We start from the raw sequence: 26001 nt of genomic DNA, 5'->3' as shown, positions 1-26001 counted from the left end.
GCAGTTTCTCTTCAGCAGGGCTAGGCTGGTCAGGCAGCGTATTAGATCACTCCTGTGGAGTTGGAAAGGTCCTTTTTTGTCCACAGCGCAGCCGCCTCTATGAGGTCCTCTTTTCCGCCACCGTCGTTGCCGGTGCGGGATGAGTGCGTGGAGCTATCATCACTGAGAGTATCTGGACCCGAAACTACTGCACTGTCGGCCATGGGGACGACTGGAGGGTCAGGAGGCGGAGGAGTTTGGCTTTTCCCCGAGCGGCTGCGGTTGCCTCTCTGCTGTCTGGGTGTCTTCGTGTGTTACTTTTGGTACGGCGTCCTCCAAGAGACAATGTAAGTCACTTGAGGAGAACGCTTTCTTCTTTGCAGGACTGGCTTGAGATGTTTTTGGTTCTGGCTGGCGGAGATTTCAATGCACCCTCTGAGAAACTTCCTTCCCAATTGCTGTCTTTCCTAATAGATGTTGTTCGTATCATCACTCTTTCTAAGCTCCTGATCTGCATTGACAAACACTTGGTTACTGTGACTCAGATAACAACCCGCAGGTTCCCGTTCCTCTTTTGAAATCTACCGTCGCTCTTTCTGACAGTCTCGGTCTGATTTCTGATTTAGCTACATTTACAGGGGTATCCGTCTTCGGAATTTAAATTTACCAAGATCATATTGTTAAATGTGCTGTATTCGAACTATAACAAATCAGTGGCCAGATAGCAGCAGATATGATCTGTCTAAATTTAAGTCCATTGATTCAATGGATCTAGTCTAATTAAATCTGTAGTACAAATTTAACAGTTGTGCAGCAGGTAGAAATCCCACAGATGACAATGCTTTACTACTGCTTATGGATGGATAGCTGACAAAAACATAATTACACAAACTGTCAGTTACATGGTTATTAAAAGCATTACAAACTGGAATTGGCAGTATATGTGTGTATATGTGCCTCACTGAGATTTAAAGATTTATTAGCATTTACAGATAGCCAGTTCAAACTAAGGAAAGAGTTTTGGCTTGGTTACATATCTTTCTGAGGTTAGTGCAGTATCTTATAGTGAAGCATTTTCCAGTTTATTTATTTATTTAGCATATGGCAAATACATGGACTTATAGTGGTTCAAATGTTAATGTCTGGTCCAACCAGCTATTCAAGGACAGGGTGGTCTATGTTGGGGGGAAAAATCAAATATTGGGACAGTGTAAGCTTGTGATGGACATTGGGGCAGTGTAAGCAATGTGATGGATATTTTGTTGAGGGCCACAACAGTCACACTGAGGGGTAGAAACAAGACCCCACTTAAACAATGAGTCCTGGCAGACACCATGTTGGGTACAGATCCTGTTCAGAGTTGACCAATGGCAAGGAAGATAAAAACTTGGCACCTTTTGTATAGGATCTGCCTGTATCTGGGCATTAGCCCATTTGGCTTTCCACTGTGATCTCAAAGTGGTTAGACAACTGTTGACTGAATGCCAGAGAGGGCTTCCTGGATTTAAGCCTGCCAGTTGATAGGTGAGAAAGATCAGCATGCACAGGAAGAAGTGGGTTTCTCATAATTTTGTTAAACTCCTTCATAGAGCTGGTGGTGCAATATGACTCAACACGGGGAGCCCGCAAGTAGGAGTAGTTTTTATGCAGCCGCTTATGATCCTCATTGTATCATTTAGTCTAGCATCGATCTTACTAGTATGGCAGCTATTAAACTAAACGGGTGCAACTTTCCAGTCAGTTGTTTCTTTAAAAACAGTACCCCTAATTTCATAACATTATTTCTGTATTACATGCAGAGAATTAATTGATCAGTAAAATGATTAAGATTAATGATGTAAAATAAATAGAGTGATACATAATCTGTAATACAGCCTTAAACTATAGTTCTTGCTATAGTTATTTGGGAATAACAATTAAACATTCTTCACATAGAATTTCACTATCCTAATACAAGAAACAATAATTCTAAGTATATTTGTGTTCAGTAAACTTCCTTTTTCATATTAGGTTTACCTCAAATCATTATTTTTTTTAGAATTGTTTACTTAAAATATAAAAAGTAAGTTACAACTTTTTTAAAAAAAAAACAAGTTTTATTAATTTTCAAAACACACAAATCATCATTATCCATTACATGTTTAAACCTTTTTCCATTATAAATTTAACAAGTCAGATAAACTATAATTCTGTTTTAAACCATTTCCATATAAACATACAAAAACCTCTTGTCCAATTTCTCTTTACTTCTCTTTACTCTTATTCAATTTCATTATTATTATTTCATCTATTTCTTTCTGACTTAGTTACCATTATTCTCATTCTATATTTCTGCAAGGTTTTATTAATTCTCCCAAAAAAAAAAACATATACACACAACACATAAAACATAAAAAAAATATTTTTGGAAAGTAACTTGGACCCAGGTATCTCTCTCTTCATGGACTTCAATTATATTCATGCTCATCTTACATATCATTACTTATTTTATTTACCATTCTAAGCTTTCTATATTAACTTCTCCACATATTTCACTCTTCTTAATTCTATCTTAATTAATCATCTTAATTTGAGTCATTATATTTGTATCTTTTGTCCATTCTTTATTGTCCCTTTGTCTCGTTCCTTATAAAAAAAAGAAGTTTCTCCTGAAATCACTAATCAGAGTATGATGCCTTTCTATCTCCCCCCTAAATTAATCAAATTAACCTTTAAAATAACGCCCAATACCCAATCTGATTTTGCTTGGTACATTCTATCTAAATAGTACATCCAGAGTAATTAAATACATAGTTAAACAATAAATCTAAATATTAAAAACAAATACTATAATAGAAATTTTATAATAACATCAATACCATAATCTTATTAAACTCTTTAATTAAAACTCAATATTCTAAACCTCCCATCATATTATTAAATTTTAAAAACCAATCATTATTAAACATTTCAACATTTTAATCTCTTATCAACTCTTAAACCATTTAAGTTTTCTATTTCTAATACCATACTACAATATCATCTTATGTACCTTGCAAAATCTTTTTGAAGAAATTATCCTTTATCCTTTATCCCTAAAAAAGATTCCTTTTTTCCCATTTAATTTCAAAACTTTGTAGCTTTTCTCCACCTTTTCCCTTTCTTTCTTCTCCCAACAAACCTTTCTACCCCCTTCTTCTAGCCTCTGCCTTACTGGCTTCCCTTCTCTGTCGTGTTCCTTTTCCCTTTTGTTTACTATCATTATATTGATTTTGCACCTTATTTTTCCCTTTCTTAAGTGTTTTTTAAATCTTAAGTCCTTTATTTCTCTTCCTTTCACTCTTCCTTCTTTCTTGGTCGAGTTCTGAAATTTAATAAAAATGGCTTCCTTTCCTTCTTCTTTTTCTGCTGTCTTCATCTGTTGTAATGTTTGTTGATAGTTAATAAGCGCCATTTCTAAAAAAAGGAAGGCTTCTTTCAAACCAGATTTACCTTTTTTTTTTTGCTTGTTCATAATCTTTTCTCAGTTCCTCAATAGAAAGAGCCATTATAAATCTTTTCTTTTCCCCTTCTTTCTTCTTACAACAACCAGAATATTCCAAAGAAAAAATAAAGCAGTCCCAAAGTTATCAATCAGTCCAAACCAAGGCAGAGTTCTCACTTTCTCCTCCTGGGGTAGTATCAATCAAAAAAAAAAGAAAGTCCAAATCTGTTTCTTAAAATCTTATTGCAATATATTTTAGTCTTCAAATCCTTAAGGCATCTCCTCCAACAAAGTCTTAGCATACAAATATTATTTTTTTTAGTCCTCTCTCTTCCCACTCATCGCTTAAAGCCAGTTTTCACCTAAAAGAAATAGGTTTCTTAATATCCACTTATTTATTCCGTAGGAAAAGAGGGTAAGCTTTCCTTTCAGCACCACCAAACTGCCGCTTTTTTCCTCTTCTAGAAGGTATCATTCAGAAAATCATACTTTTCAGGAATTTTGTTAAATATGTCTTAGAGTCCTAGGAACCAAGAAAAACTTTCTCCTTTGAAAAACTTTCTCCACTTCCTCCTGCACATTCTTACCCGGCTGCCAGCTTCTTTGTGGCGGCCATTAAAAGTAAGTTACAACTTTATGGTATAAAAAAAATAAGTGCGGTTTTCAAGTTGCTCTGAAAAATGTGACTTATAATAAGTACTTTGATTTTTCCAGTTAATTTGTAGCAGGCTTGAAATTTTATATTGACTCTTCCAATATATGATTCTCTCTGATCTTAAATCATCCCTTTTTATTTCCTCCTCCACCTTAAACAGACAATATATGATCAATATATTGCTTTCTTTTGTTAGCAAGCTGTTACCTAGTGGTCCTGCTGAGAAGATCCCATCAATATAATAAAAAGCAATAATTTGCATATTCTTGTGAAAAGACAAAGGTTGCCCAACAAGAGCATTAGCTTAACGTTGAGTAATTGGTTTCCTTTTAGTGAATGTAACTTCCAGATAAAAGATTGTAATTGCCTTTGACCCACTGGTGGGACCCAGGGATGGGACAAATGTTCTCTGAGTCTTGCAAATTTTGAATCCATATATGAAAGTAGTGTGGATGCCTTGATATGTATTGCATCTTTGGCAACTGATTCTTCCTCCTATGTGTTTTTATCCCTACAGTACAAGAGGCAAATATGGGGAAGGAGCAAAACAGGAGAAATTCAGATATGTTCTGTCTTTAGTCTTTATTCAGTGTGTGATAAATGCAATTTTCGCTAAGCTGAGTAAGTACATTAAAAAAATAAATCCGCAAATGATCCGTTTTGCATTCTCTTGATTCTGGAACCTGTTATAAAACTCCAAATCCAAACACCTTTTTTTCTTTTTTTTCTGGAAAGAATGTACTATAACTAGTGAAATCTGTAAGGAGGGAGGGAAAACAAGATGGTGGGCACAACTGACATCATACTACCATTTTAGTTTTTTTGAGAACTGGCCTCCTCCCTACCAGAGGACACTGCTGGCTGTGATTTGATTTGTCTGGCTATTTCAAACCCATGCATAAAATATCTCTCTTCTACTGCTAATTGTGGCAGTAGTCATTGTTCTCTGGTGGTTCTTCTTAGAACGAGAAGAATGCTAAGGAATTCCTTTTTTAGAAATGTATTTATTTCCCTTTCCCTCATTCCACATTTAGAAAAGGCCCTCTTCTCTAGCCATATCTATTGAAATCCACTGATGATTAACATAATGGATGGATAAATATAAATATACAGAGAAGCATGTTGTTGCTTATGTGTTTTTAAAGAGAAGCCACATGAAGGACAGCTGTATACCTCTTTGTTCCATATTTTGTTAAAATAGATGAAAAATAATTTACGTGTACTAAATCTCCTATATTTCCCATTTCAATGAAAATAGCACATTATATTTGGGCAGGAGAAAAAGTTATTTTCTCCTTATTCATAGTATACTGCGTTCTTCATCAGAGAAAAATGAAGCTTCTCAAATATATTTTTGTAAAGTCCTTTACTTTTTATTGTCCCTTTCTTCTACTGCTGCAGGAAAAATGAGTAGAAAATAGTAATTGGCAGAGACATGTGTGCATATTGTATATCATTTGAAAAGAGAAAGACAGATGGGTAGAAGGTTGTGTAGAAATCTCTCGTATCTTCCTCTTGGCATTTTCTTGAGTGTCCCAACTTTTCTTATCAGAATTGCATTAATATGCCTACACAGGGTTATTGAACTAACCAATTTTATAAATCTCTATGATACATAGAACTGAAAATAAGCACAACAGACAGGTTTATAAATGTGATTGCTTTCTTTGTGTTTAAACATAGCCACAAGTAAGAGATTTAGTCACTTTTAATTTGCCCCCAATTACTTAATTGTAGTTGGAGATTAGAGTAAAACTAAGTATTCTACACACCAATTGCAAATAGAGGTATGCTAATCATTTTGAGTTGAATTGCTTCTGATACAATGTAATTGTCTGACTATACTTTAAATGTTCTGGTATTGTTTTTTGTTTAACCTTACAGGATGTTCTGAGCCTAGAACAACCCTCTTGAACTCAGAACAGCTATACAACACATAATTCAGGTAGTCCTCAACTTGTGGCCATTCATTTATTGACCACTGAAAGTTAGATGCTGAAAAAAGTGCCTTATGACCAGTTCTTGCATTTACGACTGTCACAGCATCCTTGTATGGCGAAGAGGCAATTTTGGCCCTTGCCAAATGGCATCTATTTACAATAGCTGCAGCATTCCCAGTTATGTGATCATTTTCTCAGCCAGCCTGCAATTGTTAAATGAACGTGCAGGTTGTTAGGTAGAACATGGGGCCCTTAAGTGAGTACATGAGATCCTGGGAGGCCTACATCAGGCACAAGCCAAACTGCCTCAGACCTCCCAAGACTTCCACCACACTCCGAGATATCCCATGCCCACTTCCCTCTCCTGGGAGTCCCCACAGTTGCTTGGCACTCCTACATTCTCTTCCCGTTAGAATTGCACACTTACCTTTTGCAAACCTCCAAAGCTCATAAGGTTGGGATACAGAAGGGGGACAGGCCACTCTGTTGCTGGACCACATGACATATAATCCATAAGTGGCAGTCTTTTTCTGAGTGTAGCCATAAACTGCTTTGAACCAGCAACCCATGCAGCACAACAATGACGCAGTTTGCAGCTGCACAGCCTGATCATGGAAGGACCAGCTTGGAAAATGACAACCACTTATAGGATCCAAGCAAAAAGGGTCTTTGCTTTGCAAAAACAACAACAACCCTAAGCTCTCTTAAGTGGAGAGGTCTGTTTTGCTCTGCTTTTATTAGAGTGCTCTTTGGGACCCAAACCTTAATTCACCAGTAAAGACGACTGGCTCCCCCTTCTGCCCAGCACTATGTTAGATAGCGTGCAATGGGGAGGGGAAGCGGCTGTCTTTGCCAGTGAATGAAGACTTTGCTCCCAAACAGCTCACTAACGCCAGTGGAGCAAAATGGACCACCCCGTATACAGAGAGCTTAGTTTTTCTTTGGAAAGCAAAAGTCTCTTGTGGCTTGGATCCCAAAAGCAACTGTCATTTTTTAAGCCAATGCTTCCACAATCACACTGTGCAGCTGCATGGGTTGCAGGGTCAAAGCGGTTTATAGCTGCATGCGGAAAAAGACAGCCATGTGGCCCAGCAGTCCTTCTTCCCTACTCTGACTACCTCAGCTCTGAAGACCTTTGAAAGGTGAGTGATTGGTAACCAAGGTAAAGAGGAGTATGTGGAATCTAGTGGGGGGGGGTAGCAAAGCAGGCCAATGCTTTTGGAGACTTGGCGGGGCAGGATGCGGGGTGACTGGGGGAGCATCCTGGAGAGTCTCTGCAGTCAGTCATAAGGGCAAATGACTGTGGTGGTGCTAATAGCATAGCAGTCTTAACTTCTGAGGGGTCTATTGTAATGTTGCATGGTCTTAAGTAATTGGTCATAAGTTGAAGACTACCTATATTCTCTTTGGCTGGAAGAATTCTTGCCAGGCAAAGATTTAAATTTAATTTTGGCTTTATTTCATTTTTATTTGAATGTATGTTATCATTGTTGCTAACCTGGCAAACAACATGAAAGTGCTTTGTAGTCAGATCATCTTCTTACCTCCCCTCTTGGGAAGAGGTCTTGGAAACAGAAAATTATGGAGTTCTTAGTGTTCTCTGAGCTTGATTGTTTGCTTGCAGGTGTTTCATTACCCAAAGTTAATCTTATCAATTTCATTGGCTAATGAAACATTTGCAGACAATACCGTGAACTCTGCAGCTCAACATTGAACTGCAAATATTCTCTCTTGGAAGGAAAAAAAAATGTTTTACCTTTTGCTGTCCCTGAATTAAACATACATTGTGTTTAATGTAAACTTTTCCTACTAGTGATCCAGTTTTTTGATGCTGTCAAGGTGGACCGGACTCGGAATTGGCTCTATGCAGCTTGCGCTCTCTCATATCTAGGAGCAATGGTGTCCAGTAACTCAGCACTTCAGTTTGTCAACTACCCAACTCAGGTGAAAAAAGAGCAAAGGGTGAAAAAAGAGCAGAGAGTAGGTGAGGGTGCTTGATGGCTGGTGGGAGATTAGATAGAAAATGGAATAACTCTTCCTTTTTCTAATGAAGAGCTTGGCAGTTTATTTTATTATATCATGTATTAAAATCGTATAATAGTATAGAAAAGAGCCAGATAATTAATTCCTATATTGCTTATATTAAATTGATTATATTTCCATGGTCATTCAGAACTGATACTGGTAGGAGAAATAAGAAATTCTAGGCTTGATTTCAGTATTTTCATATTACAGTTTTGTCAAGACTCAAAGAGATACTTTACTTCAAGAGCGTTTTACATTTCCTTAAAGCTGCTTTGCTAGGCAAAAAGTCCCCTCATTTTTAAGACTAAGGGGTTGATTTACTTACCTAGCTATAGGGTACATAGGCTACTCCAGTCTCCCAAATCTGAGTGGTATAGAATTCCTTAATATATAACTAATTTAAATAATATACAGTGTACCTCAGTACTCATCGTAAATTGGTTCCAGAGGCGCGATACATACCAAACAAACTATGACTTATGAAACTATGAGTATCAAACAAACTATGTGACTGGAAAGGGTAGTGAGTCATGGGGCAGATGACACCAACAAGTTCTAGCTTGTGTGTGAAGTACCAAACAAATAATGAATACCAGGACAAAATTTTCAAGTCAAAATGCATTGAATACCAAATTTGATTAATTTCAGAACAGTTGAATACTGAGGTATGACTGTAGTCAGTTTAAAAACAACAACTAAAAACATTTTTATAGAACTGGAAGTCAAGAATAAAAGCTTTTTTAAAAAAATATGAAAGGTTTTAATTACAGTAGTAAAAGTAAATACAAACTAAACTCAGAAAAAGTAAAAGAAATAGAATAAAACATACACAGAAACAAATGATTGATGATGTTTTCTAATTGGGTAATGAAGAATCTTTAAACAAACAACTTAGCTCAAGAGCTTAGCCCAAGGATTCCAAACAAAGAAAAATAAAGAGAAAGCATATAATAAAGAAAAAGAAATATATAAAGAAATGACTTTCAATCTTTCAATATTCATCATAAATAAAAACTAATTTGACCCATCTTCTTCCTTTGACCCATTGCTAATCAATAGAAAAATCCTGAAATCATCAACTTTCCAATCCTGGGGTCAGGAAAAAGTCTATAAAGAGTTACCATAGATTTATAAAAAGATGTTTTAGTTTAACCTAACAATCTTCATTTTTAATTCATTCAAATGTGATAGAATTAGGTGTCTGTAATTTTTCTTTTTCCCATGGCAGAGGCTTTTAGCTTTAGCAAATCTTTTTTTCAAATCCAGTAAAAAAAAATCATTATCCAGGTCATTGTCTTGGCTTGCCGTTTGTATTTTCATTTCAAGTTTTAACTAGCTTCTTTTCTTTATCCAATAAAAAAACCTTAACAGGGGAATTCTCTTGGCTTATGACGTATAATTTCACTCTCACTGCCTCCTCTCTTGTAATCTACATTATTCTGCATTTCCATTTTGATTTTCAAAACTTTAATCAGCTTTGTGTATCCAGTAAAAAGTCCTCATCAGGATCATTCTCTTGGCTTGTCATTTGTAATTCTACTTTAACTGTCTCCTCTATTTTATAAACCATACTTTAAAAAAAAAAAAACAGTATTTCTGATTAAGGCATTTCTGTAGTACTTCAGGTATTTTTTTTGGATATGGTCCATCCATAAAACCAGACATCATTGTATTTCTGATGTTGTAGCTACTAATGTTTGGCCCCATTCTTTGAAAATCTCTTGAAATATTTCTAATGTTACAGAGTTTTGTGTCCTTTTGTGAATCCTCATATTAATCAAAAATAAAAAATCATATACCTTTTTTTCATTTTCTGTGTGAAATCTTTGATCACCTCTAATATCCAGTTCTTGAAGTGGCCTCAAGTTTCTGTTTTGACTTAAGATAGACAAAAACATTTGAATTCTCAGACATTATGTAATTACTTCCAAAATATTATTCTGTTGCTCTGATGTAAGATGGGTGGCCAATACATTTTATAAATAAATAAAATAAATAAATTTTATAATAAAAGCTGTTCCAAACATGTTTGGACTTTTAATTTATTTATAACCTCCTTAAATCAAATTTTTTTCCCTTTTCCCCTTTATTTTTGATTACATTTTTATTCTAAGAGGTTCCAAGAAGCGTGCTGATTCATTGGCATTTCCATGGTAATTGTCTCTGCTGTATCAGAGATGTGTTTATTTCACCTGGGAGCCCAAGAATAAAGCTTTAACAATGTTACAAAGATGTATGTTGCTTTGCTGTTGAGCTCCCCTTAGCCATTTTTTGCAGTCCTGGTTGAAGGTCTATTAGGCTTAACAATTTTGCTGCCAACCTATAGGTTGTTCATGAGAAGCTGTCAGTGGGACCCTCTAGGACAGAGGTTGCCAACCTTTTGGACCTCAAGGACCACCAAACTCATAATTTTAAATCCCGGGGACCATTAACTGGTTCTGTGGGCATGGCCTAATTTGTGGGTGTGGCTTGGTGGTCATGTGACTGACTGGGCATGGCTTGTATGTAAATATTATAAATATATGAATATTGATATTTTTATGAAAAATATCAACTTTTACCCAAAATCAGGCAAAGCAGGCAGGCAGATTGAGTTGCTCATAGAATCACAGATTCATTCAGAGATCTGTCTGCTATCGGCTTGCTCAGTCTGTCACATAAAATTTGCTAGCAAGCAAACTCACAAAATTAACTCACAACACACCATGTATGTATATATTGAATTTTTTATAAAAAAAGAGCAACTTTTACCCATAATCAGGCAAAGCAGGCAGGCAGATTGAGTTGAACCATTCAGTGATCTATCTATATGCCATCGGCTACCCGAGTCTGTCACATAAAATTTGCTTGCCCTGAGTCTGCACCGAATAATAAAACCTTCAGTCCTAAGGGAAGTTCGGCTGTGCTTAAAAGCAGAGCCGAAGATCTAAAGATTAGCTAGAAAGCAAGAAATTCAATCATCTCCTGCTTCCTAGCTAATCTAAATCTCCCGGTACAGCAGAACAGCTGATGGTCGGAAAAAGGAAAAATAGCAATTTAGCAGGCAAGTTTGCCGGGTAAGGAGTGAGTGGGCGGGGAGGGTTCTCGCGTGCCATGTGGGCGGCCAGCCTTGTGTTTCTGCGCAGCCTGGATTAATAGCTTTGGGGTAGGGGGTGCTCTGGGGGTGAGATTTCTCTGGCCTACCAAAATTTTCTCGCGGCCCACCAGTCGGCTGCGGCCCACTAGTTGGCAACCGCTGCTCTAGGAGTGCACAATGGTCTCTTGGGCCAGTTAGCTCCCTTGGTATATCTGGAGGGAATCTCCAAGGCCAGAAGATTGCAGCACAAATGAAGGAGCTTTCTCCCATTCCCATTCCCACTACACAGAGCGATTTAATCATTTTGTTGAAGAGAATGTTTATGCTCCTTTGCTGAACCCCAATAAATAATGTATTGTTAAATGAACCAGGCTTTGATTTGATGTATGAACATGTCTTTCAACTCAGTGAAAGCAAATTTGTATGTATATTTTGTAATAAGTGCCTTGAAATATGTGTTAGATGTAGAAGGGCCAGATAGTGGTAAAGTTGTTCACTTACTATAGCCCCAAGATCAATGCCCACTGCCTATAGAAGCTGAAATTTGAGTAAAAGAGCCAAATGTGATTCTTTGTATAAAAGAGAAGACTGGATAGGAGGTAAAGAGGTAGCAAAGAAAGAAAAAAATAGATGTGGGAGTAAAGAGTTTTAAAAGGAACCACCACAGCTTTAAAATAAACATAGAATGTAATGGCTTTATAAAGAAAAGAGAAATAATTAGCTAATAAGGTGTGGCTTCTATTTAGAACATGATTAGCTTCTGCACCTTAAGCAGCTAGTTTCCACCCTCCGCCATACCCCACCCCAGTTTTTCACATTCTTCAAGTGCCAGAGATGTAGAAGATTATAGCCAAGTGAATTTCTTTCTTCTTTTTTAACTTTCATAGGTCCTTGGAAAGTCCTGTAAACCTATCCCAGGTATGCAATCCCTGATCCTATACTGAAAACCATGTGTGCCAGGGAACGCTTGAGATACATTGCCCACATCAATTGAACCTGATTGTTTAATGTAACTTCTAAAGTTGGAGTTCCATAATAGTTTTAGCTGGTATTTGGGAAAGGGGGTGAGTAGGAAAAATGGGAAAAGGAAAGCAATGGCTGTTGATACTATGTGGCTAATATAGTTGGATCACTTCATGTTCAGATCTGCACGTACCAGCTGTTTACCTGAGTGAGGTGAGATAGCCTAGCAGATTTAGGTTCAGGATCGAAGGCTCCACAGAATTCTTAAGAATGACCAGTAGAATGACCAATATGCAAGATAATATGCAGTGGTCATGAATTAAATTTCTTAGCAGAACTATTGGGAATATACTTTTTCCAACATTTTTTTTCCTTTTCTAGTCATGCTCCTGGGAGTGACAGTGCTGAAGAAGAAGTATCCATTGTCCAAATATTTCTGCGTCTTACTTATTGTCACAGGTGTGGCCTTGTTCATGTACAAGCCAAAAAATGTAGGAAGTGTTGGGGATGAGCATGTTTTTGGTTATGGGGAACTCCTGCTGGTAAGTTCTAAATTCTTAAAAAGCAAAACTAAACAAAAATTATGAGGAAAATTGCCAGGTGCTAAATTATATTTTGTAGAGAAGTGGGAGGGATGCCTCTCAAGGACATAATCTTTGTTTACTTTGGCACTTGACATTTTTCTTTGCATGTTTCATTAAGCTGCCAGTGACTTACTGCACTGTAAATATTTCTTTAAAATATTTTATTGCATGGAACAATTAATCAAGCTCCCATCCTACTAACAAAATAAGACTTAATAAGTAATGTATGATTTAACATCTACCAAAAAAGAGGGCAGGGGACTGGAGGAAGTGAAAAGAAGGTCTGGGAATTCGCTCTGTAGCAATTCCCCTCCTCCCCCGAAAAAAACCCCAAATGCTTTTCTCCTTTTTTAAGAAAGGTAATTCAAATCCTTGCTGTGAGTCAGGTCCTTTTTTGCTCTTCCAATATTATATGTATTTATTTAATTAAGTTATTTACAGGAGTTATACGGCTGCCTATTTCATATAATGATTCTAGTCAGATGACAACAGCTCATAAAAACCCTTCCCTCAGGCGCCAGACCCAACAGCCTTCCAGCTCATTCAGCATCCTATCTCAAGGAAAAGGCAAATTTTTGGTCCCAGGTCTTTGCTCCTCTGGAAGGCTAAAAATATATGGAGAATTTATAAGTGATTCTTTTGGCCATCTCCCAAGTAAGAAAAATCCAGTTACCGATGTCTTAGTAAATTTAAGCTGCTGTAGGTGTAGCAAAGCAAAATATTTACTTCTTTATCTAGCTATATCACTAGTCCATCAAGTTGTGAATGTTTAAAAGTTCACAACTCAATGGCCCCAAAGCAATATGGTTTTACTGAAAGCAGGTCACGTCAAACTAATTTGATTGACTTTTTAACCATGTCACTAATGTTTTGGATGAAGGTAGTGCTGTGGATGTAGCCTATCTCGATTTTAGCAATGCATTTGATGCAGTTCCATATAATGAACTCATTAAAAAGTTGTATGGACTAGGGCTTAACCATTGGGTGGTCCAGTAGATAGGAAGTTGGCTCAGGAATAGATCTCAGTGTCTGATTGATAATGGGGCAATATCTGAACACAGACCAGTCACAGGTGTAGTGTACTATAAGGTTCAGCCATAGCACCTCTTCTGTTTGCTGTGTTTGTTAACTGATATAATAATAGAAGGACTGCTAGTGGGTAAGGGATGTCTTTTTGTAGCTGATGCAAAAGTTTTGGGAAATGATTTGACATTGCTGGAAAACTGGTCAAAAATGTGGAGAATGCAGTTTAATGTTTCTAAATGTATGATAATGCATTTGGTTAGACATAACAACAGAAGAAAAGGATTTAGGTATGCAGATGACTGAAAAATGAGTAAACAGTGTTAAACAGGCAGCTGTGAAGGCAAACAAAATTCTGGGATGCATCACTTTGACAAATCACCAACAAGAAAAAGGAGGTCCTAATACCATTATGTAGAGCTTTAGTCAGACCTTGTTTTTTAAGTTGTGGAGACCTCACTTAAAAAAAAAAGAGATTGGTAAGATTGAGCAAGTCCAGAAATGGGCAACAAAAATGGTGCAGGGTCTGAGGGATTAAACCTAACAAGACAGATCGGAGGAATTGAATATGTACAGCCTGGAAGAGAGAAGGGAAAGGGATTAACTTTTAAATAGGTGGATAAGGTTCTACAAGACAGTGTTTTCAATATTAAGCACAAATCAAGAACAGGGGAACATAGCCTCAAACTGACAGGTGGGAACTTCAGGGATAATGTTAGAAAGTATTACTGCATGGAAACAATAGTAGAAACTTAGAAACCTCTTTCAGCAGAGATGGTGGGTCAACTATCAGTAACTGAGTTTAAACATGCTCAGGATAAATAACATGTCCATCATCTGACAAAATTTTAAAAATAAATAACATAAAAAATAATAAATTAAAAAGATAACAAAAAAAAAAACCCTCAAAGGGCAGATCTGATGGACTATATCAATGATTGTTGATATTATGTGACTAGTAGGATGGGATGGGTTCATGTGCAAATCTGTAAGCATCAGGCTTTGCCCGAGTTAGAATTTCCAACAGTCAGGAAAAGATGGCCAATAGAATTATTTATTTTCCCGAAAGCAATCCCTACTAAAACATAAATGTTACTTTTACCATCAAAATAATTCTGGAAGTTTTCCAGCAAGTTTTAAGAATGATAACATTTCATCCTTACGGGTCAGTTAAGGGACCAAACTAAACTGAGCAGAACTCGGTTCATAGAATTTGCAAATGCTATTAATATCTGAACCCAATGGACAGTATTTTCACATTCCAGTGAGGTTTCAGAGATGTATATCATTCAAAACAGTAGTATTTTTCTTCATCAACGTTAGACTGTGATTCTCTTCCCTTCCATCATTTTAGTTGCTGTCTTTGACTCTGGATGGTTTAACTGGGGTGTCTCAAGACCATATGAGAGCTTACTACCAGACTGGTTCCAATCATATGATGTTAAATGTTAATCTGTGGTCCACTTTGTTCCTGGGTGCTGGTAAGAATATTCTTTTGATTCAGCAGAAGAAAAATATTGCTGATTTGAATTCCGTAATTCTGCAGAAGAAAAGTGGGAAGCTATGCATATGTTACTCTGTATGTGACTACACACACAGGCATTTGCATGTGTGCATAAGGAACCATACTTTTGAAACTTGTGGGAATCCTTGTGTTGTAAAGCTTGGAGCATCAGTTGCCTAATTGGTAGACAGTACTTCCTTCCATCTTCATATATAATGTTTTATGGTACTGTATATTCACCTAATTAAAGTTGTTTCCACACAGATTACTGTTAATTGGATTAGGGTAAATATTGCCTTGTATAATACTCAATTATTTAGGAAGCTTATTTAAAATAATCCCATAGTGATGGCTACCCTATTAGAACGTGCATGTGCCCTTATTTTGCTTTAATATCACAATTCATACCTCACCCAATCTTATCTTGTTTCAGAAATGTGATAGCTCTTCTCCAGAAGGGCAAGCAGTGGTGCTTTGTTGCTCCTGCAGCAGCAACCTGGCAACCCCTTCTCTCTCAAAAGCTGTTCCTGGCCACTTTGGGGTATGTGGGAATCCCAGTGCAGGTTGGCAGTAACACTTCGTTCCTCCATTTGGTGTCTCCCTTGTTCCAGAAATATAGATATGGTTCTGATTTCCTTTGACTGCAAAGAGTTAAGCCATACTCTTTATTTTTGTGTGTGATGGTTAGATCCTCTCTGGAGAGACTACCTTAGGAGAAAAGATTGGATAATTAATGAAAAGGAGCAGCCCTTGCAGCCAAAGTAATTTGGAGAGCAATTGTTCCCCTCTTTTCAATCAACTGGCATTTACAGAAATAGTGTGGAGTGCAATTCAGCAGAAGCTGTAAAAAAGGGTTTGTGTCCTCTTTAAGTGTCCAGGAAGCAAGGTACCAGTCAGCTTCTGAGTTGACTAAAAGAACATACAGAAATAATGCCCCAGTGCCTTCTGACCTGGGTGGGGGTCTGCAAAAAGTGTGCACAGTTGAATGTAAGATCCAGTCTGTCCAGCTCTGTTAAAAGCAAACATTTCTAGCATCAAATTATCAAGTTCTTCCATTTTCTGAGAACACCCTTGCCTCCCTCTTTTACTACCTTCAAAATTTGCGAGCTGCAGCTCCCATCATTCCTGGCCATTGGCATATTGGCTGGCTATAAATGATTAGGAGCATTTGGTTACCCTATCCAGAAGACTCCAGATTCTGCATTTCTCCAGGAAATCTGTTTTATAGAAAAAGGGCCTTTCTTTTACTGCACAAACTATATTGATCACCAATTGGCTTCCGGGAATTTTCAATATGCTGTTTGCATATTTAAGGCCCTATATAGTCTTCAGCAACGTCATCTGTGCATTCGCCATCTCCCATATTGATCTGCCTAACCAATCAGATCAAATAGGGTCAGCTCCCTCCAGATCTTATCTATTTTGGGAAATGGGCCTTCTATCACTTCTCCTGAAGAAATCTGGTCTACCAGTTCTATTCTGGGTTTCAGGAAAGCAGTTAAGAGTTGACTTTCCTATCTAGCCCAGGGGGAAGCCATTTTGGGAATGCTGGGATGTATTAGTGGCTCGTCCCTTTACAATGTTGCATTACTCTGAGTTTCACTGCTTGTGTAGAACATGTCCGGTTAAAAAGAATATGGTTTGGGAGCCAAATAGGACTGGTCATTGGATGGTCGAGGCACAGGGAGAGATTTTATTATTGTGTTCTATTTTCTTTTTCCCTAGGTATTTTTTTTACAGGTGAGCTTTGGGAATTCTTGAGTTTCACTGAGCGTTATCCTACCATCATCTATACTATCCTTCTCTTTGGCCTAACCAGTGCTTTAGGTCAGGTAAGCAGTTAGTTTTTTCTGTGAGCTAGTGTGGTGCTTTAACTGTCAACATTATGTTATACCATGGATGCAAATGCGGTATGTTATAAAAAAGATACGTTACAAGGAAAGTGTTACCAGCTATTTCTCAAGACATGTAATCCTCAATTTATGACCACAGTTAGGCCCCAAATTTCTTGTTAAGTGAACTTTGTTCCATTTCATGCCAGGGTAAATCTGGCTTCACCATTGATTTTGCCTAGCAGAAGATCGTAAAAGGGGACGCTGGGACACTGCAAACCATCGTAAATATGAGTCAGTTACAAAATATCTCAATTTTGTTCATGTGACCATGGAAATGCTGCACCAGTTGTAAGTGTGAAAAACGGTCATAAGTCACTTATTTCAGTGCTGTTGTAACTTTGAACAGTCACTAAATGAATTGTTGTAAGTCGAGGACTACCTGTATCTTGACCCCACCCCTTCACCCCCAATGGCTTGTTTGTGAGATTCTGTCAGGGCAGAATACTTCATTCGTCCCTTCCAAAAGTATCTCTGTGTTCCTCATAACATTTTCTTGTGTGAAGTACATTTTGATGTATTCAGACTGATCACATTAAATCAGGAATATTGGTTTAATAAAATACTGCAAATAAAGTACATGATGTGTATGCAAGTCGTCCAACTTTAAAGTAGATAAGGATGATATATATATTTTGGCTTGTTATCTGATTGCAGGATAATTATGTAAGCCAAAACAATCCAGAATCATCAGCTTTAATCCAGGATTTATTATCGGCTCACAAATTTTAGATAACTTAGCATGACTTTAATTCCTGCTTTGGTTATGTCCCCATGGTTATGTCTCCTTTTCATATTTGGCTAAATTTTTTACACAAAATTAAAAGCACTCTAATTCACAGAATCATTTAAAATGATATATGAAGCAAAGATATGATTAAAGCAAGCCTTCCCAAAATATCACAGGCTATCTGTTATTTGAAACAATTTTTTTTAAAGTTCCAATCACATAATAAATTTCCTATTGTCATGCTGTTACCATTATAAATTTCACCTCAGTCTCTTTGCTTGAAATGGATTTTCTTTCTTTTTTATCTTGTATTATCTTCTTCCTTCTATGTTGTTTCCTAGGTTGCACGTTTTTGTTGCTTACCATTTCAGAAGATTTAAAGTGTTGCTTTCCTTCTGTCTTTTGCCTTTAGCACTAAAAAGGGAAGTGGCCCTGCTTTTGTTTTGCTGTATATTTGTTGAAGACAATACAAAGGACGCTGCTTTTGAAAGTGATTATTAGACCCTTTGCCTCGTTGCTGTGATTTAAGGGACAACAGGGGGGGGGGGGTTACCTTATATTCCAAGATCGTCTGTAATTTCTCTTTCAAACATTCCATAATTATAAGTGGTCTTATGCAAGCTCAATAATAAAAAAAAATGTCCCATAGTGAAAAGTTGGAGGGAAGATGTCTTTACAGAGAGGCTACAAGATGAAAGTGATGCAAGACATATATTTCTGACCAAGCCTGCATGGTCTCCCCCCCTCTTTTTTTTATTGCAGACTTTCATTTTCATGACTGTGGTTTATTTTGGGCCTCTGACCTGCTCTATTGTCACCACAACTCGCAAGTTCTTCACTATTTTGGCTTCAGTCATTCTGTTTGCCAATCCTATCAGTAACTTACAGTGGATGGGTACCATCCTGGTATTCCTTGGTAAGAGTGCAGCTTTGTTTTATTATTTGGGAAATGTCAACCTTCTTTCCAGTGTATGATTTCCTGCAAAATAGAAACCAGTTAGCTATTTCACTAGGTTTCTCATTTTTCTAAGTGTAGGGGTTTTATTAGTTTTACTTAACTTAAATCTATTTATAGGATCCTTAGCAGTCTGCAATGATGTACACTTTTTCCTATGTGCCATTCTTCCCTTAAACTGTACTCCACCAAATCTAGTCTTCAACTATAGTGAAGATTAGACAAAACCCATTTAATATGCTGGAAAAGTTTGATGATTAATAGTAGAAAAAAAACAGCAGAAAGAATTTGCCAATGTTCAAATGCCAGAAGAGTTGAAAATAGTATTCCTATGTGAGACAACATGACCAAAGAGAAGATTTTTTTCTTGCTTAATCACGGGTATTAAGAGTACCTGAAAATAGGCTGATGTATTAAATACTCTGCAACTGTGAACTTCAGTTCCCAGAATTCTAAGAAATGATTATTTTGACAGAAGAATTCTGGGGATTGAAATTTAAACATCTGAAGAGTGTCTAGGTTGGGAAAATCTGAATTAACACTTCAGGTAAAGTTGCTGATAGTGAAAGGATTGCAATTTTTAAACTAAATCATGCTTTCCCAACTGGTTTTAACCTATTCTGTTTTGCTTCATCTGCACCTTCAATTTGCTTTAAGATATGTTACATTGTGTGGTTGTGTTTTGCTTGTTATCACATCTTCTTTTCACCACAATACTTTTAGTGGTTATGCCAGGGTTCAGCAATTATTCTGTCTTAGCTCAGCAGATTTAAAATCTGCTTCATACTGTACTCCCACAGATAATAATTACTTGTACAGAGAACTATTAAGTGAGATGCTTTTAAATCTGCATCATCATTTCTGGGACATTCTTGTAAGCTGAAAATCTGCTTCTAAGCTGCCAGGGTAGCTTGGTGTATTCCAAAATTATCCCAAGTTAGAAGCCTTATTCACCCATCCTCTTTTACTCAAAATCGTCCCCAACCCAACACTTTGCCCTGTAGCATCATTTCCAACCCCGGTTAATGTTCCTATTTGTTTTTCTGCAGGACTTGGCCTAGATGCCAAATTTGGGAAAACATCGAAGAAAACTTCACACTAAGAAGATTCTTGGGTTTCTCTTGAAAATTTCTAAGCATAAGGAACTATTAACTTATTGTCTTATTTCCCACTAATGGGAATTTGGCTCAGGATGAATGCTTGGGGAAAGAGGACAGCATAGGAATTTTATTGTTTTTATTCAAAATGTGTTTAATTTTTTTAATGGTAGCTTTATTTTACTAAAAATCAAAGGAGTAGCTTTTCCATTTCTACCGAGGAATCACAACTGTAGTTAATGGATGGCAAAAGGAAATTCTTGGTGAAATAGGACAAATGCTTAATGTGAAATAAAAGGAGGGACGAGAAAAAACCCTATATGTTTATGTTTTAAATTTTATTTTCCACCTCTTGTGCCTCGCCAGGGTGGAAGGGGAGGTGTTACAGTATTTATTTAGTTTTTTTACTTATACAATAGTTGTATACTGCCTATCCTAGAGACTCAGAGCAGTTTAACAGTAGAGTAACCATAAATATCCATCATAGGATAAAACAATTTTCAGACCAACCAACCCTCTTCTTTTTCTGTATCTAGATCAAACTTTTGACTGCCAGAATGAAACCACTCTCTTGGTTTTGTCATTGGCCAAAAATAAGTCATTATTTTCTGACTGCCAACAATTTAGCAGTTGGAGTCTCACCAACTCAAGGTTGACTCAGCCTTCCATCCTTCCAAAGATGACCCAGATTGTTGGGGGCAATATGCTGACTCTGTAAACTGCTTAGAGAGGGCTAAGCACTGTGGAGCGATATATAAGTCTAAGTGCTATTGTTATTATCAGTACCTGTTTCTGGTAGTAGCTGACTTAGTAGCCCAGCAGATGGGCTTAGCTCTGTGTCTCTCCACATTCACACAGCATGTTGTTATCCACTAAGAGCCTCCACTTGAGCATATTGCTTCAATCAAACCAATCAAAACTCTACATACATAGTATTATAAAACAAAATATAATCAAATAAATTAAAATTAAGCACTGTGAATTTTCTAACAAGGTGTTCTACGTAAGTTTGATAGAATAATTTATAGAGCATTGAAACTACTTCATGGAGAAGCCCTTTCCCTCCAGAAAATAGTTGAGGTAGCTATCCAATATTACATTCTCACACAATGCTATCTTGGTAATTTAAAAACTGCTTTATAGAACAATCAATCTATCATGGCTTTGTAAATCATAATAGATTAGTTCCTTTATCACACTAAGTGAAAAGCAAACTGTTATGTTTTAGCATTTATTTGGATAGGTTTGGTGGAGTTTTCTTCTTAGATGAACATGCTCAGCTTCAACCTGGCTTATTTAAATCTGAAGGGGTAGAGGTACCAGAAAATTCAGCTGCCTCGTGGCCCTGAACATTCGGGTGCTTTTCAAGTTCATCTGCTGCTTAGGAAAAGTAGGGACTTCCCTGTCTATATTCAAAAAAAGTGATCACCATTACACAATTTTGCCCATGTAACTAACACCCACAATTTTTTTTAAAGACATTTTTAAAAATAGCTGAGATCTCAATAAAAGTTTTAAAATTTGGCTATTTTTTAACATGATTAAAGTTCATATAATTTTAGCATATTAATATTAAGAACTTATTAAAATTATTTGATTCAGATCCACTGGATCCTAGGGGTACACAAAATGTCCAAAATACATTTCAACGTTTGAAAATATGCTTGAGTTTGGATGGTCCATGCCCAAACCAATACGTTCCTTTCAACATTTTAGTCCAGGACTGAAACACAGAATTGGGTCAGAGAAAACAGGAAACAAGAAAAAGTCAAGAACCAGGAGAGTGTGGAAAGGATAGTCATGAGAAAATTGTGAAGTGGGCAGTCTGGCAGAATATGCCTGGTCAGGGAATGTCTATTTCATATTCTATGAGAGGATATTCTTGTGCTAAAGTGGAAGTTTCTGATAACAGGACTGGGGGCATATAACCAGAATTAGAGATAACTTGGTAGAATTTAAGAGCCACAAGCAATCATCTTGCACATATCCCTTTCTTTGTTTCCAGATTTCTATTGCAAATAAAAACAATGTGATATTTTTATAAACAAAGGGTAATATCATAATTAGGTATAATATTTCCAATACTTAATACTGAACTGGCATGACACAAAACTAAACAAACACTTTTGGGAGCATGATTTTCTGCATCTAATCACAGTTTGCTCATGATTCTGGTTTCTGTACTCAGGAAGTAGCACAGAGTGCCAAGAGAAGTCATAGATTTTTCTTTTGATTAAGTCATATATTGATTCTTATGATCACATATGCAGAATTGACTGGGCACAGGAAGGAATTGCAGTGGCTAGTTCCAAAAATGTTCATTTAGTGCTTGGATTGTTTGGCATAAAAATAGGTAGTAATTGGCCTATTTCTTTTAAAAGAATGAGTTGATAAGAGAATTTGGAACTTGCTGATGAAGCTCGTAATGTTAAAAAAAAACATTTTCTAAAGGTTATTAATCATGAAACCACAGGGAAGCCTGCTTTCCTAATATTGGTAAATAGCAACTTTGAAAGTTTTTTTCCCGTATCTGAAAGAAAGACAAGTTACAGAAGCATAGAGAGGCCACATCTTCCTTCAGTGAAGCTTGATGCCTCATGGCCACAAAGACAACTTCATTGCTTTAGTGATATACTTTGTCATTTTTCTGATTTAAAACCAAACCAACCCTCTTCCCAATCTTACAACCTGGGGGGATAACAAAGGTCTCTTATCCAAATACTCACTGGCTTGTGAGGTCAGTTTTCTAGATCAGCCAAGGCTTCCTATCTGCTGCCACCTGCAACAATGAAGAGGCTGTGCAGGCACTATTCTTCATGATCAATAGTGTACTTGAAGGAGGACAAAAGTCATAAGGATATTCTGCCTAACATTCATCCCTTTTACAGTATAAACCAGGGGTGTCAAAACTCGATTTCATTGAGGGCCACATCAGGATTGTTTTTTTATTGGGGGAGCGTGGCCAGGGGAAATGTTGGCCAGCTCAATGCCACTCGTTGAGGCTCTATTTTCATCTATGACAGCTTCCTGCAGACCTCTGTCAATAAAAATGGAGCTCGGGGGCGCCATACGCAGCCTCCCCGAGCTCCATTTTTACTGGCAGAGAACGAAAATGGAGTCCAGGCGGGCTGCATGCAGCCCTCCCGAGCTCTGTTTTTGCTGGCAGAGGCACCGCGGGCCAGTTCACTGTTTCCAGGGTGGCCCCATGGGCCAGATCTAAGCACCTCGCGTGCCAGATCCAGCCCACAGGCCTTGAGTGACACACCTGATATAAATTAATGTGGGAAAGTCAAGATGGTTGCTTGAAATCAATTACGTTGTTCAATACTGGGTGATGCTTTTCACTACCATTTTCATCTTGCCTTTTAACACTGAAGGTGCTGTAGGAATAGTTGGAGTCTATTCCTGAATAAACTCATTTCTCTTTCCCAGCCATGCTTCCCTAAACTTCTAAGACCTGCATTATAAAATGTTTAAAAAGCCCCCTGTTTTAATTAAGCAGCAGCCCCCAAGAGCTGCGCCAGGCATTCTCTTTTGAGTTCCCTAGCATGGGAAGGAGGCGGGCAGTTAACATAAGGCTGCCTTGGAAGCTCATAGACTGAGGTCTCTGTGGAGCAAACTTTACACATGAAAGCGCGTCTCCACCAGCTGTCGCAACCAGGCTCCATCTGCTCTGTGCTTTTGGCCTCTCGCCCTTCCAGATGGGACCTTGATCTCCTTTCCTTGGTGGCGCTGGCAAAATGTGCTCTCTCCTCTCTGGTCCCCATCTTTTCCAATTTCTTTTCAGCCTTCAGCTGATGGTTACATTGATCTTTTTGGATGTGTTTGTTCTCTGCCCCCTCTTCTTTCCAAAATTAGACCTTTTGCGATATTGGAACATTGGACCGGGAGGCATTATTGTAATCCTGTTCCTTATTTTCCTAAAAATCAGCCAGAGGGAAAACGGCAGTTTCTTTCTTTAGTCAATTCTGAAAAGGGTGGCTTCCTTGGAGTGGATGTATAAAAGCAACCCCCTTTTCCCATAAAATTGTAACAGGAATGGAGGGCGGGGGGAGAGATAGCTCTTGTCATTCCCAACCAGTGTGGTTTTTTTAAATTATTTTTTTAAACTTGTATGCTGTCCAAATTCCAATAACTCTAGGATACAAAAGACATTTGTTATTCATGTTTTTTAAAAATTTGTAACAGAAGTGATCAAACATATACACATAACAGAAGTGATCAAACATGTATAAAAAGCATCTGTTGGAGAAGAACATAATCATGTCAGGGAGCTTTTATTTCTAATAAATCCTATAATACAGCCTGCTGTTTGGCCCTACAACAACCCTGTGAAGGCAATACAGTTGAGAAGAGGACAGGGGCAACTACAGTTAGTCCTCGACTCATCACTACAATTGAGTCCAAACTTCTGTTGCTAAGCAAGGCATTTATTAAGTGAATTTTGCCCCATTTTATGATCTTTCTTGCAACAGTTGTTAAGGGAATCATTGTAGTTGCAAAGCTAGTAATAATGCTTGTTAAGCGAATCTGGCTTCCCCATTGACTTGCTTGTCAGAAGTTCCTAAAAGGTGATCGCATGGCCCCAGCACGCTGCAAACCATCATAAATATGAGTCAGTTGCCAAGCATCTTACTTTTTGATCACAGGATTCTGGGAATGCTGCAATGATCATAAGTATGATAAACAGTCTTAACCCATCTTTTTCAGGTCTGTTGTAACATTAAACAGTCACTAAATGACTGTTTTAAGTCAAAGATTAGCGCTATCTCCTCAACCAGAGAAGGACTTAACTCCTTAAGTGTTAAATGAGTCTGAGTGTTTAAATGATTGTGAACATGCAGCTGGATTGTCCTCAATGTAAGACCACTGAACAGCTCCATGCAAAACAAAGCAGTCTAAAAGAATATTTATGAATTGATTACCAACTAATCAAATTCCTGAAACTTTTAATTGTAGCTTTATATGGCACTTAGTAAAACAAAGATAAATAATACATGGTCTACCAAAAGTCAGCCCCCCATGTAGATAATGCCTTTCATACATTAACTTAAATGCTTGAATGGGTTATTTCTTCTACACACTTTCCTATTCATTTAACACACCACCTTTGAACATTCCTATTTATGGTAATTTTTCTCTAGAAAAATAATTAACACAAGCAGTTCTCAACTTATGGCCACAATTGGGACCAGAATTTCCGTTACTAAGCAAGGTGATTGTTAAGTGAGTCGTGCCTGATTTTATGAGCTTTTTTTGTTTGTTTGTTAAGGCGGTTAAGTAGATCACTGCAGTTATAAGTGAATCTTGTGGTTGTTAAGCAAATCCAATTTCCCTGACGACTTCATTTGTTGGAAGCTGACTACAAAAATTACAGATGGTGATTGCATAACTCCAGGTATTGCAGTGCAACTGTCATAAATATGGTGCCAGTTGCCAAGTGCCCAAATTGGGGGTGCTGCTGCAACAGTTGTTCAGTGTAGAGGACTGATTGTAAATCACTTCTTTTAGTGGACATTGTAATTTTGAATGATTGCTAAGCAAACGGTTGTAAGTCAAGGTCTGCCTATAAAACATTGTAATTGGCCTATAGGGTCTGGCTTTTGGTTTTCCCCTGTACATTTCTTGTCCTTATGCTTCCTTGTAGTTGCTTTCCCAAACTTTTTCTTAATTAGGATTACTTTCCTTTCTTGTGTTGATTTTCAGCTGTCCAAATGTTTTTGCTGGAAAATTATGGCATTGATCCTCATACTAAGAGTTGAATCCACTCTACTAGTTGACTCTGAATAACGTGGTTATAGGCTAGACTGTATGCTCATAGCTATTACTGATCTTTTACTGCACACTGAACTATGTCCTAGCCACACTGTGATTTTGCATGACACGTTGGACTAAAATGCAGTTGGCTAGTTTGTGGTCAGTGGATCATGCAAAAAGTGTTTTCCTTTTCTTAGCAAGGCTACATACATTATACTGGGTATACTTGCAAAAAGGGGGGAGGGAAAAGAATACATTTACATTTTAATTCAAAATTGTCTGTGAAGTAATTTTAAAAATGTGTCTGTTGTTGTTTTGTGATAAATGTCCTAAGTGCCCCTTTTAAATTTAGAATATT

At 37.3% G+C, this 26001-nt stretch overlaps 1 protein-coding gene across 1 annotated transcript; it reads left to right on the top strand.

Annotated features, from left to right (window-relative positions):
- Positions 1–78: 78 nt before the first annotated feature.
- Positions 79–25880, top strand: SLC35B1 (solute carrier family 35 member B1). Its single transcript, XM_026669708.2, has 9 exons — positions 79–326; positions 4615–4718; positions 7851–7981; positions 12026–12056; positions 12483–12643; positions 15063–15189; positions 16938–17044; positions 18597–18750; positions 19839–25880. The coding sequence occupies exons 1-9, from the start codon at positions 100–102 to the stop codon at positions 19889–19891; spliced, it is 1095 nt and encodes a 364-aa protein (XP_026525493.1). The 5' UTR covers positions 79–99; the 3' UTR covers positions 19892–25880.
- The last annotated feature ends 121 nt before the right edge of the window (positions 25881–26001 follow it).

The sequence above is a fragment of the Notechis scutatus genome, chromosome Z (genome assembly GCF_049901735.1).
Source record: "Notechis scutatus isolate UNSWTSFEM ecotype Mainland chromosome Z, rNotScu1.2, whole genome shotgun sequence".
NCBI lineage: Eukaryota > Metazoa > Chordata > Lepidosauria > Squamata > Elapidae > Notechis > Notechis scutatus.
Note: the sequence above shows the minus strand (reverse complement) of the source record. Positions and strands in the feature narration are given on the sequence as shown.

Excerpts from the sequence above, each read along its gene's own strand:
- SLC35B1 (XM_026669708.2), top strand. The coding sequence starts at position 100 with ATGAGGTCCTCTTTTCCGCCACCGTCGTTGCCGGTGCGGGATGAGTGC. Across the intron at positions 327-4,614 it reads GGCGTCCTCCAAGAGACAAT|TACAAGAGGCAAATATGGGG; the intron begins GTAAGTCACTTG and ends TTATCCCTACAG. Across the intron at positions 18,751-19,838 it reads TACCATCCTGGTATTCCTTG|GACTTGGCCTAGATGCCAAA; the intron begins GTAAGAGTGCAG and ends GTTTTTCTGCAG.